General features: G+C 41.1%; 1 protein-coding gene across 2 annotated transcripts in view; it reads left to right on the forward strand.

Moving 5' to 3' along the window:
• LOC126457906 (ribonuclease P protein subunit p40-like) overlaps positions 1 to 15,900 on the forward strand; it is a 281,204-nt gene extending 265,304 nt beyond the window's left edge. The window contains exon 6 of one of the 2 annotated variants that reach the window (XM_050094586.1): positions 15,339 to 15,900. In XM_050094586.1, coding sequence (XP_049950543.1) covers positions 15,339 to 15,537 — 199 coding nt within the window. In that variant the 3' untranslated portion in view covers positions 15,538 to 15,900. The remainder of the gene's footprint in view (positions 1 to 15,338) is intronic. The other variant, XM_050094585.1, reaches the window with a different exon arrangement.
• The last annotated feature ends 1,667 nt before the right edge of the window (positions 15,901 to 17,567 follow it).

Here is a 17,567-nt window from a genome sequence, read left to right on the forward strand (position 1 = left end):
AATCGGTTGGCCCTGACTAGTATTTGTCCGCAATCTGACTGCATAGAACAACAACAAAGAATGAAATGAAAATTTTCGTTAACACAATTAATTAATTAAGTCCCCAGCAACTATAAAACCTACGAACCCAAAGCACAAGTGTAATTGTTCTGTGTGTGGGAGTGTGACTCAACGTACACATCTGGCACGGTTCTTCTTCAACAAGACAAGAAATTTTAAATATCAATTATACTGAAGTAATTAAAAAATAGAAATACTATAATTGCGTAAGAAAACCAGAATTACACTCTAATACAAGAACACAAACCAGATGCTTTGTTGACTGAACCTGTAATGACGCATTATTCAGGACATTGAAATAATGAGAAAAAAAGAAACGGAGTTTGTTACCTCATTTATATTGATGAAAATCACTCTAATCCTTACAATATATCTCCACACCGACTCTCTACTACCACATCTCAACAAGACTCTTCAGTATCACATCTCAGCAAGCACTGCCTACTAGCACATCTCAACAAACACTCTCTGCTACGAGTTCTTAACAAGCACTGACTACCACGAGACCTCGACAGGCACTGACTACTACGAGCTCTCCCCAAGCACTGTGGAGGCGGCTGAATAATACTCTTTGGCGCAATCTCTGGCGCAGTGGCTCAGTGTAGCCACCTTTCAGCATACATTTTGATATGTTTAGAAAAAATATCATATAGTGCTACTACATATCTTACTCCTCCTTTACTTCACAGATATGGACCAGCTATGTTGAGGGATACTATATCTAGAGGGTTTTTGGTGAGTATTGGGTGTAGCTCAGTATATTTTGACTCAATGGACTGTTTTGATTTTTGACATATTGCACATTTTCTTAATACCTGTAGGACTCACCTTCTCAAATTTGGAAAATAACAAAGTGTTGCAATTTTTTCAGTACATTTACCTACTCCATAATGTCTCCATACTTCATGTTTGTGTCTTTTAAAGTCATCGACATAATCTTCAGGAATACACACACACACACCATTGATGAGATTTTTCATGTTTCCTATGAAACAAAATGCCCTTGTACTCCTGATACCATTCACTTACATTTCCACCTTCATCCTGCTTAAGGTTTTGCATGACTTTCCTCCATCTGCAATCTTGATGTTGTGTAACTTTCATTTGCTTAAAAAACTTATGGTAATCAGACTGTTGTGTTGTACCTTGCATTAATAATGTTCTGAGTTCTATATCTTGCTCTGTTAATTTACCAAATTCCTCTAAACCTTACGGTAATCTGGACAAGGCATCTGCAATAACATTCTGACTTCCTTTAATATAAATGATCTTGAAATTGAATGCTTGTAAATATAGACACCACCTAGCTAATCTACGGTGCAATAGATTACATATTAAAAGTAATGACAGTGACTGATGGTCACACTAAACTTTAGTGTTCATGCCCCACAAAAAATATTCAAACTTTTTAAATGGCCATGTTACAGCTAAACTTCCACTTCTGACACAGAGTAAGATCTTTCTGCTCCTGATAATGTGTGACTAGCAGAACTGATGACCTTGGGTACTTCTTTACCTTCTTCTTCTTCTTCTTCTTCTTCTTCTCATGTCTGGAACAAGCATGCCCCCAGCCCCTCAGGTGAGGCATCTGAGCATAAACAAAAATCCTCAGACTTATCAGGGTGGCTAAGAATGTTTGCATTGACTAATACATGCTTAATGTTATTAAAGTCCTCTTGACACTTATAATCCCATAACCAAGACCTATTTTTCAAAAAAGTTGAGCAATGTATCACTGTTCATCAGTTGCTGTGGTACAAATTTATGAAAGAAGGATGTTACTGCTAAAAAAGCCGTTCTTTATTCCTTGGAGCTGGACAATTGCGTAAGGCATCACGTTTTTTCAGATCAGGTAATATACGATGTTCTGACACAATATGTTGTAAAAAATGACTTGCTCCCTACCAAAACTAGGTGTTTTTTTTCTGTTACTCCGTAATCTGCAGTGGTATTACCCTTATCTAACGTACTTGCTTCAGTTTGACTAATTATATCACTCAGAGTTTCATTGATCCTCTCTCTTTCCTTCTTAGTACATCCTGAGAGTCAACTTCTAATGTAGCTACTCTTAAAGTAAGTTCTTCTCCAGCTAGAGGTACTCCTTCAGAGTCTTTAGTTTGTTAAGAACAGTGGTTACCTTTTTTACTGTCAAACACAACTGGCTTTGTGAGGCTTCAATGTTTGTGATTTTCTTTATCTGTTGCTCTACTAGATAATGAGGGTCATTAAAAGATTCTACCTTCTGTCTTAACTCTGTAATATTACCTTTAAATTCAGAAAGTACTTCATGCTTTACTTGTTTTTTCATATCATTCAATTTTTTGTCAATTTCAGTGTGAAAATTTTTCTCTAAGTCATCGAACTCCTGTGAGACCGTGTCTTACAAATCTTCAAATACTTGTTTTTGTTCTTGTTTCTTTGTCTTTAGATCTTGTGTAACAGTGTTTTGTTGCTGTTTTACCATGTCCATATCTTGTTTCATATTACTGAAATTTGTATTGATACTATCTAATTTTGTGTTTATGTTAGATAATAACGGCCATAGCAGTGCATTAGTTGTACTACGGTGGTTGCCGTCAGCTGTACTTCCGAAGTTAATGTTTGTGTTGTGACCAAGTATGTTCGTAACGTGTAGTCAAAATTCATATTGGAATCTCTCTCCAATGTTTCATTCATGAGTGGTATGTCACTCTGGGAGATGTGTGACATTGTCTCATCAGTTGTAAATATTGTGTCATCAAGGATATTCTGCTGTGGTGCATCACTATCATTTGTCACACCTGCGACACTCACCTCTGACCTACTTCAACCTTCTGCAGTAGGCATACGTGGTGCCTGAACTTCAAATGTTCGATCACGCAATTCTATGCTATCCTAGCTGATGGCGTTTTCACAGTCTCTATCAACAATGGGCATCTATTTTTCGGCCATGTTGTATGAATATGAAAAAAATAAAAATTTCACAAAAATGTTAAAATTTCATATGCTACTTATTACAGTTGATAATTTTAATTTACATGATGTCAAAGCCTGTTTTACATCTATTATCATATGCAAACTATTGTATTGCAATTCTTTAAGTTTTAATGACAATATGTATCACATTGCAAATTTCCTGTAAATTTTTCACAATAAAATTCAAGGAAGGGAATAATTAGCAGAAGATTTCTACCTACATCAAAAGAGGCGCTACCAAGTGCAACCATTCAAGCAACTTCCGTAGCCATCCTAGCTTTGCTGCACCGAACAAAACAACTTATTGTGGAAAATTTTACGTACCCTGCATCCAATTCTTATTACTTTCCAAAAATTTTCCTTAATTTTTACCTTTTTGCTTTACTCACTCCCCGTCATGATTCATGCAAACAGAAAATACAGACAGTTACATTTTATAATTCGTAACAAGACCATCCTACCACCATGAACCATGGACCTTGCCGTTGGTGGGGAGGCTTGAGTGCCTCAGCGATACAGATGGCCGTACCGTAGGTGCAACAACAATGGAGGATATCTGTTGAGAGGCCAGACAAACGTGTGGTTCCTGAAGAGGGGCAGCAGCCTTTTCAGTAGTTTCAGGGGTAACAGTCTGGGTAATTGACTGATCTGGCCTTGCAACACTAACCAAAACGGCCTTGCTGTGCTGGTACTGCGAATGGCTGAAATCAAGGGGAAACTACAGCCGTAATTTTTCCCGAGGGCATGCAGCTCTACTGTATGGTTAAATGATGATGGCGTCCTCTTGGGTAAAATATTCCGGAGGTAAAATAGTCCCCCATTCGGATCTCCAGACGGGGACTACTCAAGAGGACGTCGTTATCAGGAGAAAGAAAACTGGTGTTCTACGGATCGGAGTGTGGAATGTCAGACCCCTTAATTGGGCTGGTAGGTTAGAAAATTTAAAAAGGGAAATGGATAGGCTGAAGTTAGATATAGTGGGAATTAGTGAAGTTCGGTGGTAGGAGGAACAAGACTTTTGGTCAGGTGAATACTGGGTTATAAATACAAAAGAGTCGAGGGACCTGAAAGGGAAGCAGTGGTTGGGAAGGGAGTAAGACAGGGTTGTAGCCTCTCCCCGATGTTGTTCAATCTGTATATTGAGCAAGCAGTAAAGGAAACAAAAGAAAAATTCGGAGTAGGTATTAAAATTCATGGAGAAGAAATAAAAACTTTGAGGTTCGCCGATGACATTGCAATTCTGTCAGAGACAGCAAAGAACTTGGAAGAGCAGTTGAAGGACAGTGTCTTGAAAGGAGGATATAAGATGAACATCAACAAAAGCAAAACAAGGATAATGGAATGTAGTCTAATTAAGTCGGGTGATGCTGAGGGAATTAGATTAGGAAATGAGACACTTAAAGTAGTAAAGGAGTTTTGCCATTTGGGGAGCAAAATAATTGATGATGGTCGAAGTAGAGAGGATATAAAATGTAGACTGGCAATGGCAAGGAAAGCGTTTCTGAAGAAGAGAAATTTGTTAACATCGAGTATAGATTTAAGTGTCAGGAAGTCGTTTCCGAAAGTATTTGTATGGAGTGTAGACATGTATGGAAGTGAAACATGGACGATAAATAGTTTGGACAAAAAGAGAATAGAAGCTTTCGAAATGTAGTGCTACAGAAGAATGCTGAAGATTAGATGGGTAGATCACATAACTAATGAGGAAGTATTGAATAGGATTGGGGAGAAGAGAAGTTTGGGGCACAACTAGACCAGAAGAAGTGATCGGTTGGTAGGACATGTTCTGAGGTATCAAGGGATCACCAATTTAGTATTGGAGGGCAGCGTGGAGGGTAAAAATCGTAGAGGGAGACCAAGAAATGAATACACTAAGCAGATTCAGAAGGATGTAGGTTGCAGTAGGTACTGGGAGATGAAAAAGCTTGCACAGGATAGAGTAGCATGGAGAGCTGCATCAAACCAGTCTCAGGACTGAAGACCACAACAAGAAGAACAAATACAAAATCAAATAGGGGTAATGCAGGAGTAGGTTTAATAATGAATAAAAAAAATAGGAGTGCGGGTAAGCTACTACCAACAGCATAGTGAACGTATTATTGTGGCCAAGACAGACACGAAGCCCATGCCTACTACAGTAGTACAAGTTTATATGCCACCTAGCTCTGCAGATGATGAAGAAATTGATGAAATATATGATGAGATAAAAGAAATTATTCAGGTAGTGAAGGGAGATGAAAATTTAATAGTCATGGGTGACTGGAATTCGAGAGTAGGAAAAGGGAGAGAAGGAAATGTAGTGGGTGAATATGGATTGGGGGAGAGAAATGAAAGACGAAGCCATCTGGTAGAATTTTGCACAGAGCATAACTTAATCATAGCTAACACTTGATTCAAGAATCATAAAAGAAGGTTGTACACACGGAAGAATCCTGGAGATACTACAAGGTATCAGATAGATTATATAATGGTAAGACAGAGATTTAGGAACCAGGTTTTAAATTGTAGGACATTTCCAGGGGCAGATGTGGACTCTGACCACAATCTATTGGTTATGAACTGCAGATTAAAACTGAAGAACTGCAAAAAGGTGGGAATTTAAGGAAATGGGACCTGGATAAATTGACTAAACCAGAGGTTGTACAGAGTTTCAGGAAGAGCATAAGGGAACAATTGACAGGAATGGGGGAAAGAAATACAGTAGAAGAAAAATGGGTAGCTCTGAGGGATGAAGTAGTGAAGGCAGCAGAGGATCAAGTAGGTAAAAAGACGAGGGCTAGTACAAATCCTTGTGTAACAGACGAAATATTGAATTTAATTGATGAAAGGAGAAAATATAAAAATACAGTAAATGAAGCAGGCAAAAAGGAATACAAACATCTAAAAAATGAGATTGACAGGAAGTGTAAAATGGCTAAGCAGGGATGGCTAGAGGACAAATGTAAGGATGTAGAGGCTTATCTCACTAGGGGTAAGATAGATACTGCCTACAGGAAAATTAAAGAGACCTTTGGAGAAAAGAGCCACTTTCATGAATATCAAGAGCTCAGGTGGAAACCCAGTTCTAAGCAAAGAAGGGAAAGTAGAAAGATGGAAGGAGTATATAGAGGGTCTATAAAAGGGCGATGTACTTGAGGACAATATTATGGAAGTGGAAGAGGATGTAGATGAAGATGAAGTGAGAGATACGATACTGCGTGAAGCGTTTGACAGAGCACTGAAAGACCTGAGTCGAAACAAGGCCCTGGCAGTAGACAACATTCCATTAGAACTACTGACGGCCTTGGGAGAGCCAGTCCTGACAAAACTCTACCATCTGGTGAGCAAGATGTATGAGACAGGCGAAATACCCTCAGACTTCAAGAAGAATATAATAATTCCAATACCAAAGAAAGCAGGTATTGACAGATGTGAAAATTACCAAACTATCAGTTTAATAAGTCACAGCTGCAAAATACTAACACGAATTCTTTACAGACGAATGGAAAAACTGGTAGAAGCCGACCTCGGCGAAGATCATTTTGGATTCCGCAGAAATTTTGGAGCACGTGAGGCAATACTGATCCTACAACTTATCTTAGAAGCTAGATTAAGGAAAGGCAAACCTACATTTCTGGCATTTGTAGACTTAGAGAAAGCTTTTGACAATGTTGACTGGAATACTCTCTTTCAAATTCCGAAGGTGGCAGGGGTAAAATACAAGGAGCGAAAAGCTATTTACAATTTGTACAGAAACCAGATGGCAGTTATAAGAGTCGAGGGGCATGAAAGGGAAGCAGTGGTTGGGAAGGGAGTGAGACAGGATTGTAGCCTCTCCCCGATATTATTCAACCTGTATATTGAGCAAGCAGTAAAGGAAACAAAAGAAAAGTTCGGAGTAGGTATTAAAGTCCATGGAGAAGAAATAAAAACGTTGAGGTTCGCCGATAACATTGTAATTCTGTCAGAGACAGCAAAGGACTCGGAAGAGCTGTTGAACGGAATGGACAGTGTCTTGAAAGAAGGATATAAGATGAACATCAACAAAAGCAAAATGAGGATAATGGAATGTTGTCGAATTAATTCGGGTGATGCTGAGGGAATTAGATTAGGAAATGAGACACTTAAAGTAGTAAAGGAGTTTTGCTATTTGGGGAGCAAAATAACTGATGATGGTCGAAGTAGAGAGGATATAAAATGTAGACTGGCAATGGCAAGGAAAGCGTTTCTGAAGAAGAGAAATTTGTTAACATCGGGTATTGATTTAAGTGTGAGGAAGTCGTTTCTGAAAGTATTTGTATGGAGTGTAGCCATGTATGGAAGTGAAACGTGGACGATAAATAGTTTGGACAAGAAGAGAATAGAAGCTTTCAAAATGTGGTGCTACAGAAGAATGCTGAAAATTAGTTGGGTAGATCACGTAACTAATGAGAAGGTATTGAATAGAATTGGGGAGAAGAGGAGTTTGTGGCACAACTTGACAAGAAGAAGGGACCGATTGGTAGGACGTATTTTGAGGCATCAAGGGATCACAAATTTAGCATTGGAGGGTAGCGTGGAGGGTAAAAATCGCAGACGGAGACCAAGAGATGAATACACTAAGCAGATTCAGAAGGATGCAGGCTGCAGTACGTACTGGGAGATGAAGAAGCTTGCACAGGATAGAGTATCATGGAGAGCTGCATCAAACCAGTCTCAGGACTGAAGACAACAACAACAACAACAAGGCAATAGAAATTTCTTATTATAACAGTAGGTAACAAACCCTACTCACAACCGGTGCCCTGAAGTCCAGGCACACAGGTCGACATTTGTGTTGTAAATAAAATAAATAAAATATAATATACATGTATGTATGAGAAACATTTTAAAAGGCAATTTTTAGGCTATCAGACTTCTTCTCTTACATTTCAATTGCAGATGGAGACAGCGGACTCCAAGTACACCAGTGCATGTCGTCATTAAGAAAATCCTCCTCACTTGGTTTCACTTCACTTGAATAAAAAATACTTAATACTGGTATCAATTTTTTCCTTATTTTGAAATGTGTTTGATACAAAACACTCGTAGCCTGTCATCCTCCAAACGGCACTTCCTATCAGAACTTCTACATACAAGAGAGTTTGAATAACAAAATCATGTACAAAAAAATGAATGATGGTTTTCTCATTTATCTGTGCCTTACCACGCATTCATAATTGATGTCTTTACCAATGCTTATGGTTGATCGGCGTTTCATTTTTTGTTATTAATAATAAATTTTAACTTTTCTATATCCTGGTGGGGGGGTGGGGGGGGTCTTTCATCATTTGTGTAGTGTCCTGCAGTCGGCAGGAAAGAACTTACAGTCAATTTGAACACACTTTATTACAATTAAAGAAAAAAAAACACCTTCTTGGCATACACTAAATTTTAAATGCAGAACAAACAAGAAAAACCACAACTCTGTGGTAGCAATACAGATAAGGAAACAAGACAATGGAAGAAAATACTGACCAAAACTACTCTACAAAATACAACATGCTACTGCAAGACTAAGGCAAGTGAATAAAAGGCTAGGGCCAGTGTAAGTACTGGCCAGAGCTGTTCCTCGCGATTGGTAAACACTGCCAGTCTAGGCTTACTTATAAAGCCAGGTCGATGGAGTGCTACAGCAGTCGTATGAGTTCTGTTTGGTGGAACACTGACACTTGTTGCCTGGCTAAATAGTTCTGTGTTTATTTGGAAAGACTGTTACTGTTTCTGTCTGCTGGCGATGTATCTCTCCACTCTGCTAAAAGGGGGTTAGCAACCCATCTTGCTTGTTGGTTCTGTAGACTCTCTAACAATAAGGGGCCACTACAACATTTCTCCACCTGGGGGGGGGGGGGGGAGGGGGTGGTGGGGGGTTGGTGGGGGGGGGGGGGGAGGAGGAATACACAGCACCACAAATGTCCATAGGAGTAAGGGCATCCTGGTCGATGTCCAAGGGAGTGGGAGGTGGTGACGCAGCAGGGGCAGCTGGCAGTGGAGAATGCAGCTGAGGCAGAGGCGAAAGCAAAGGTTCTGCCATAGGGTGGTCAGCAGCTCCCCCAGGGCGTCGCGGGGGGTAGATCTGGTTGAGGTGCCAGCGGGCTGCAGACATGTCGGCCCACCGGAGAGACGACATCGCCCAGCTGCAGAGCCTGGTGATGACGCCAGGCACCCAGCATGCCCATGGATGAGAGAAGGTCCACGCCAAGACCTCCTGCTCGGTGTGAAAGGAGTGTGTCAGCATGCGGGCAGGAGGGTGAGAAGCCTCTGGAACTAAGAAAGATAAGGGGGAGTGGAATGGTCGACAGTGAAGTATCTCCACTGAAGTTTTACTGGCATGGGGGCGGCACAGCATGTAGCCAAGAAAAAAAACACAGCCTCCTCCAGCGGGTGATGGCTCAGCAGCTTATCAAGCTGGGTCCTGAATGTCCCCACAAAACATTCCTCCCAGCTGTTTGATGCAGGGTGAAATCGGGTGGTATGGACAAGGGAAATTCCATTGGCAGTACAGAATTGCTTAAACTCGGTTGAAGTAAACTGTGGACCATTATCCATAACAGTTGTTTTGGGGAGTCCCTTGACAGCAAAGAGGCACCGGCGAATTTTGATAGTATCAGCAGAAGTGGTGTACATCATGCGGGAGACATAAGGGTTTCCCGACCTGGAGTTGAACAGTATGAGCTACTGGGAACCATGAAACGGCCCTGCGAAATCCAAATGGAGATGTTCCCATGGAGCAGTAACATCCGGCCATGAAAAACACTGGCGCGAGGGTGCTGCCTGATACGTTTGGCATGTGCTGTAGGCTGACATGAGGGATGCTATGTCTTTATCCATACCACACCAATAAAGGTGTCGGTAGGCAAGCTGTTTGGTGAGAACAATGCCCAATGACCAGTACTGAGAACATCGAGGACGTGACGGCACAACACATGTGATATGACCACCCGGGGAATGTCAGAATCACTGTGCAAAAGGATATAACTCCACTGCGGAAAAAGAGACTGTGCCAATGATCCCAAAAGTGCTGGACCTCTGCATTGCAGATGCTGTGATGGCTGGCCAGCCAACCCGCTGTGATTTGGTGGTGGAGAATTTGCAGTGTGAGAGTTTGCAGTGTCTGATACTGAGCAGTGGCCTGCCGGACTGCATTGACATCCAACAGAAGGGCGTCCAGAGCTGCATCCATGTCCAGGTTCACATGGAAACACACCAAGGGGGAAGCATCAAACTCACAGTCCACCCCGGCAGGCAGCCAGGACAGAAAATTGGCATTTGCATGCTGTTCAGAAGTTCAGTAGACAATATCAAAGTCGAACATCACCAGGAAGAGCGCCCAATGCTGGAGGCAGCACACCATCAGGGTGAGCACTGCAGCACCTGGGTGAAACAAAAAAAACCAAGATTTGTGATTGGCAGCGTGAAATGACCATACACAAAATCATAGAACTTCATCAAGACAAAAAACCAGCACCAAAGCTTCCTTTTCGATTTGACTATATTTACTTTGAGCGTCGGTCAATTTTTTGGATGCAAAAACCACTACCCTCTCAACACCGTCAACCACTTGTGAGAGGGCCACACCCAGGCCATAGTCCAAGGCATCGGCAACAATGATGAGGGGCAGGGAAGGATCGTAAGTAGCCAGACAAGGAGGGCAGGAGAGAGCTGACTTGAGACATGTGAAAACCAGCTCACATGCCATGTCCCAAACCTGACGCTCACTCTTGCACAATAACCCAGTCAGGCGTACTAGAATCTCAGCAGCATGGGGTATAAAATGCCGATAATAGTTGATTTGACTGAGGACAGACTGCAGTTGCTTCATGTTGGTGGGAGGAGGCAGGTTTTGAATCACTTCGACATACTCGTAAGAGGCATGTAGGCCGCAGGCATCAATCGTTAACTCGAGATAGCTGACCTCTTGCTCCAAAAAGTGACACTTTTCTTTCCGGCAATGCAGATTAGCCTTGGAAAAAACCAGAAACAGCTGGTCCAGCTTGTCCGTAAGGTCCACCGCTGATGAGCCACCGACGATGACGTCATCCAGATAATTGGCCACCCCGGGCATCTGGCTTGTGAGCTGTTCCAGATAACATTGGAAAATTACAGGATGCTGCCAGTGCCAAACAGGAGGCAGTTCTACCGAAAAAGGCCACACGGGGTACTGATGACTAGGATCTGCTACAATTCCTCGTCCAAAGGCAGCTGCAAATAAGCATTGCGCAAATCAATTTTGGCAAAAACGGTCGAGCTCGTGAGACGTGTGAGTATGTCATCCACCGATGGGACAGGATGGTCATCGATGACGGACTGAGAATTGACCATGACCTTAAAATTGCCACAGATGCATAAAGCACCATTTGGCTTCTCGACTATCACAATAGGCATCGCCCAGTGACTGTGCAATGGGGAAAAGGATGCCTTCATCTTGTAAGCGGCAAGGTTCCATCTGGAGCCTGTCTCGGAGAGCAAAGGGAACCAGGTGGGCCTTAAAAAAACGAGGAACAGCAGAGGGAAGAAGCTGAACATGCACGATGAAACCCTTCACCTCTGGTGTGGAAGATGGGAACATTGTGTCATATTTTCTGAGCAACGGGGCGATGAGGGTATCTGATGAGGGAATTGACACCACTTGTACTGTGTACTGCAATGGTAAATCCAGACGACCAAAAATTTCCACACTCAGAAGGTTAGTAGCTCTAGGGTATCTGGGCACCAAAAACTGAATGGTGAAGGAATGACCATTGTAAGAGATTTGTGTGGATGGATGTAGAGTGATTACTGCACTTTGCAAGAAGCGAGTGTACAGGGATAAAGCTGGCAAGCCCAAACGTTGGTATATGGCACCATCCACAATAGAGACAGATGATGCAGTGTCAATTTGGAAAACCACCAGAATATGCGCAACCTCCAAGGTAATGATAAAATGGGCACCTGATTGGGGAATGATTGAGAATACTTGGCCGTCAATAGAGTGCGAGGCTTCCAGGTCCTGAGGTGGTGATTTGTGAGGAGCCTGTGCATCCCCAGGAAGCATGGCATCAACGTGATGTTTTTGTGAAGCCTGACACACTACGGCGATGTGGCCCACTCGACTGCGAGCCATACATCTTGCTCGCTGGTGGGGGCACTCCTACCATTGCTGAGTCCGGAAACAGTCCAGATGGGATGGAAGCCAAGTGAATGACTTCCTGTCGTGGAGTGGGCCAATGGATAGAAGAGGCTCACACTCGGTGCTAGACAACTGGCAAGCTGCGAAAACAGCTTGATCAAGATGCGGTGATTGTAGCCAGTGAGACTGTTCAAACGCATGAATGATCGGCAGACAGGTGTCGAGGGACATGGGTCCTGTAACTTCAAAATATCAGACTGAAGACCCTTGTCTGGTGTGTGAAACATCACCATATCACGAATCATCGAAGAGGCATAAGGCTGCAGGTGACGTTGGCGCACCGGAATTTACAATCGCGGGAGAGACTCTGGAGCATTGTAATCCATTCCCGATAAGTCTGACCTGAAGACTTTCGACAAGAAAAGAAAGTCTGACAGGTGGGGGTGACATGTATTTGTGCATCAAAGCACTAAAAAAGACAGCCCTTAATGTGAGTAAATGAGAGATCTCGAGGGGCTGCTCAGGGTTCAATTGTTGAATTAAACGATATACCTGTGGACTGACTGCCGCTTGAAAAAAAAAAAAATATAGCCTGACTTCAAGTTTCATCATGGATCCCACAACGTCGTTGGAGCCACGTGCAACATGTTCAATTTACCTGCAATGGAATCAACCCTATGGGCTGCTGCTGGCAACGCTGGCAAGTCAGAGTGAATTTCTGAACGTGTGACTGTTGCCTGAATCTGTTGTAAAGTTTCCACCTAGGACTGAAGAAGCTCCTCAGAGGAGGCCATTCCATTGGAAAATGAAAATCCCATCCTCGTCACCAGTAACTGTAGTATGCTGCAGTCGGCAGAAAAGAACAAACATTCAATTTAAACTCACTTTATTACAATTAAAGAAAAAAACATGTTCTTGGCATAAATTAAGTTTTAAACGCAGAACAAAAAAAAAAAAAAAAAAATCTGTGCAAAATACAATGTGCTACTACAAGACTAAGGCAAGTGAATACAAGGCTAGGGCCGGCATAAATACTGATGGTAGCTGTTCCTAGCAGTTGGTAAACACTGCCAGTCTGACGGACTAGGCATGCTTATAAAGCCAGGTCGGCAGAGTGCTACAGTGGTCATATGAGTTCTTGATTGGTGGAACACTGTCACATGTTGTCTGGCGAAGTAGTTCCATGTTTATTTGGAAGTCTGTTACTGTTTCTGTCCGCTGGTGATGTTTCTCTCCACGCTTCCGAAAGGGGGGTTAGCAACCCATCTTGCATGTTGGTTCTGCGGGCCCTCTAACAACAATGTATCTACACACTTAGTTGTTGTTGTTGTTGTGGTCTTCAGTCCGCAGACTGGTTTCATGTAATTCTCCACACTAGTTTATTATGAACAATACTCTTCATCTCTGCATAACTACTGCAGCCTATTTACTGTATTCAAGTTGTGGTCTCCCTCCACAGATTTTACTCCTTATGCTTCCTTCCATTACCAAATTAATGCTTACTTGAGTTCTCAGGATGTGTGTTATCAAGTAATCACTTCTTTTAGTCAGGTTGTGGTCCAGTACAGCCCGGCTGTGGTGGCCGAGCGGTTCCAGGCGCTTCATTCTGGAACCGCGCGACTGTTATGGTCACAGGTTCAAATCCTGCCTTGAGCATGGATGTGTGTGATGTCCTTAGGTTAGTTAGGTTTAAGTAGTTCTAAGTTCTAGGGAACTGATGATGTTAAGTCCCATAGTGCTCAGAGCCATTTGAACCATTTTTGGTCCAGTACTCCTTTTTCCCCAGTTCAGTTCAGTACCTCTTCATTAGTTATTCAATATTCTTTAGTAGCACCACCTTTCAAAAGCTTCTATTCCCTTTCTGTCTAAACTGTTTATCATCCACATTTTATTTCTGTACAGGGTTACACCATCACATGAATACCTTCAAGAAAGATTTCCAACACTCAGATTTATAGTTGGTTTAACAGTTATCTCTTTTTCAGTATTGTTTTTCTTGCTATTGGCAGTCTGCATTTTATGTCCTCTCTATTCCAGCCATCATTAGTTATTTTTCTGCTCAAATAGCAAAACTTTTAGTGCCTCATTTCATATTCTAATTCCCCCAACATTGCCTGCTTTAAATTGTTTATATTCCATCACCCTTGTTATAATTTTGTTGATATTCGTCTTATAACATCTTTTCATGACACTATTCATTTCATCTCTTGCAAGTCAGGTGTCATCTCTGAGAGAATTGTCATTTGCGAACAGTGTTTTTGTTTCATCGCCATGAAGTTTAATTCCCTTTCCAATGTTTCTTCGGTTTTTCCCTACATTTTGCTCAGTGGACAGACTGTATAACTCCTTTCTCATCTACTTCTTCCATTTTGTGCCCCTTGACTCCTATAACTGCAATCTGACATCTGTAAAAGATAACTTTTCAATCTCTGTATGTCCCTGTTATCTTCAGAATGTCAAAGTCAGCTTTGTCAAAAGCTTTCTCTAAATCTATAAATGCTGTAAATGTAGGTTTGCCTTTCTTCAGTCTACCTTCTAAGATAAGTTGTAGGATCAGTATGGCCTTGGAGTTCCTAGATTTTTCTGGAACCCAAACTGATCTTCTCCAGGGTCATCATCGACCAGTTTTTCCCTTCTTCTGTAAATAATGCATATCAGTAATATGCAAAGCATGACTTATTACACTGATGGTTAGATTACATTCACAAATGTCAGCATCTGCTTGCTTTGGAGTGGGAATTATTACATTCATCATGAAGTGTGCCTCATATATCTTGCATACAAGGTGGAATAGTTTTCATCATGATTGGGGCCCCCAAGGTTCTCAGTAACTCATACAGAATTTTGTCTACTCCAGGGGATTTGCTTTGACTAAACCTTTCAGAGCTCTGTCAAGTTCTTTTTGCAGTATCACACCTCCCATCTCATTTCATGTACTTCCTCTTCTCTTTCTGTAATACTGCTTTCAAGTCTTTTTCCATTCTATAGATCCTCTATGCAGTCTTTACTCCTTTCAGTCTTCCCTTCTTTGCCTAATACTAGTCTACCATCTGAACTCCTAATATTTATACAGTTGCTTCTTACTTCGCAAAATGTCCCTTTTATTTTCCTGTATGTTACGTGTATCTTTATTTCATATCTTTGTAATGCACTATTTTTGTAATTGTTTTGCTGTTGTCAGCATCACCAATATCATAATTTTTTATTGTTGTAACAGGAAGTATACAGAAGAAAGAAGAAATCTTTGTTGGACAAGTATGAATGTTCAAGGCTTCCTTGACAGTCCTGTTACCTGGGGCCTCAAAGAACAAGGATTTTTCACAAGTGGAGACAATCATTACACCTTGTTCCTGAAAGATGGTGCAGCATTGCTTGCATGTCAAGTAAATGGTGCACAAAAGAAATACAGGATATAAAATTTATACTTAAAAATAGTTCATAAACAATATCTTTTATTTACACAATGTGTACAACTAGGTTTTAATTTTTATCTGTTCCAGAGACAAACTGCATTGCACAGATATTCTATCTCTTCTCAAATATTACCTCATTATGCCATCAAATTTGTATAGTTATTGCTCCTTTCTCCTCAAGTTCTATTAACTTGTGATGTGTAATGAAGATGTTTTTGATCTGCTTGCTATTGTGAATCACATAGTACAACAATCAAAGTTTCTTATACAGTTTTTGTAAGATTTTGACAAGGAATTTAAAGCATTAATTCAAGTAATTTCCTGATTTTATTTCTTATTTGTGTCCATTCAGGGATAACATGCACACAAAAATATAAACCAATTGCAAAAATGTGTTTTATTTTAGACAAAAAAGTTTTTAAATTTCTTGAAATGTGTAGCATTTGCAACCCTTTTTGTGAGTAACTTCTTTAATATTATTGTTAACACACAGAAAAAGGCTCATTCCAAAATTAATTAATATAGGAACAATTTGTGAGTAACTTCTTTAATATTATTGTTAACACACAGAAAAAAGCTCATTCCAAAATTAAGTAATATAGGAACAAAAAGTACTTGTCATCATAATGTGCAAAGAGTCACATACATGTTGTCCTCTGTTTTGAATAGAAGAAAGATGTCATTTTCAAAACTCACTTAATGACACACAAAACTGAAAAACTCCACACTGTCAAGATGAACATCCCCTTCACACTGAGCTACTGCTGGCAGAACATTGTTTCCAGTAATGGCCTTCACATGACGTCACTCGGTGGTGCATTTGACTGGCCAAGCCTCGGATTACCACCTATGAAAGGTCGGCACATGATGTCGGCAGAGCAATAGTAGTAATGGTACCAACAAAGCTATTCACAGTAGCATCAAAAGCTGATCACAGCAATAGCGGCAACTGTTCTCAATGGCAGTGTAACGAGCCACAATGTGTGAAGGCTTGGGCACTGCATAGAAACACTTTTCAGTGGCGTCACATGAAGGTGCCCAAACTATTTGGATATGCTCCTGAATTGTAGGCCAGCTGTCTAACAATAGTAGCAATGACAACAATGGGGACAAAGCAGATAGTGCCTTAAGGAAAACACAAAGCACGCACTGGTGTGATAGATTGGGAAACCTTGCTAATATTTGGCACCCACAATTCAAACAAGAGGGGGAGCACAAGTCACTGGTACAGGTAGCACGTTCTCTTGGACGCACAAAGTAAGGTGACTTGGGGAATATTGAATTAAATGACTGATCCACTGACCCAGATTCTAAATTTGTGTGCTTAACTTTGGTGCAGCTTACAAAAATTACTGTTTGATTTCAATTTAGTTTCAACTCTTGGGGGCAGGAGGGGTGGAGGGAGGCAATCAACCCCTCCCCTCCCTTCCCTCCCTATAATCCGCCCATGGTACTATTCAAATACTGAATTCAAGGTTACTGTTACTCATTAATGTGACAAACAGATCTGGACCATGCTTGATTCGTATCACTCTGTTTAAAGTTCTTACCATATTAAGCTATTTCAAAGAATCCTGGAAGAATTCTAACTTTAAGGAAATTGCCTTTGTCAGTACTGAAAAACTGCATAGCTCGGTACATGTAGAGCAATAAATTGGAGCAATATCAAAAAGAAAACATCACATTTGTCATTCTTTATAGTGTCTAAAGACCGTGAAAGATGTGTAACATCACATTATTCATATGTTTAGTTATGATTTTCCTGTAACACACACACATGTAGCAAATATTACAATTTAGTTTTAGGAATAAGAATTGATGAGTAAATAGTGGAGGATAATATCTACAGAATAATTTGTGGTTGTGTGCAGTACCCTTCAAGCTAAATCAGTTTATGAATGAAGAAAACAGGAGACTGTATGGAATGCAGTATTTAAATAATTTAACATCCTATTCTGATGTGGGATGAGTGGGGCCACTATGGTGGAGAGATAGTGGAGTAGCAAGTTGTGGAAGCAATGGTGCCACCCAGG

Source organism: Schistocerca serialis, chromosome 2, assembly GCF_023864345.2.
Source record: "Schistocerca serialis cubense isolate TAMUIC-IGC-003099 chromosome 2, iqSchSeri2.2, whole genome shotgun sequence".
Lineage (NCBI taxonomy): Eukaryota > Metazoa > Arthropoda > Insecta > Orthoptera > Acrididae > Schistocerca > Schistocerca serialis.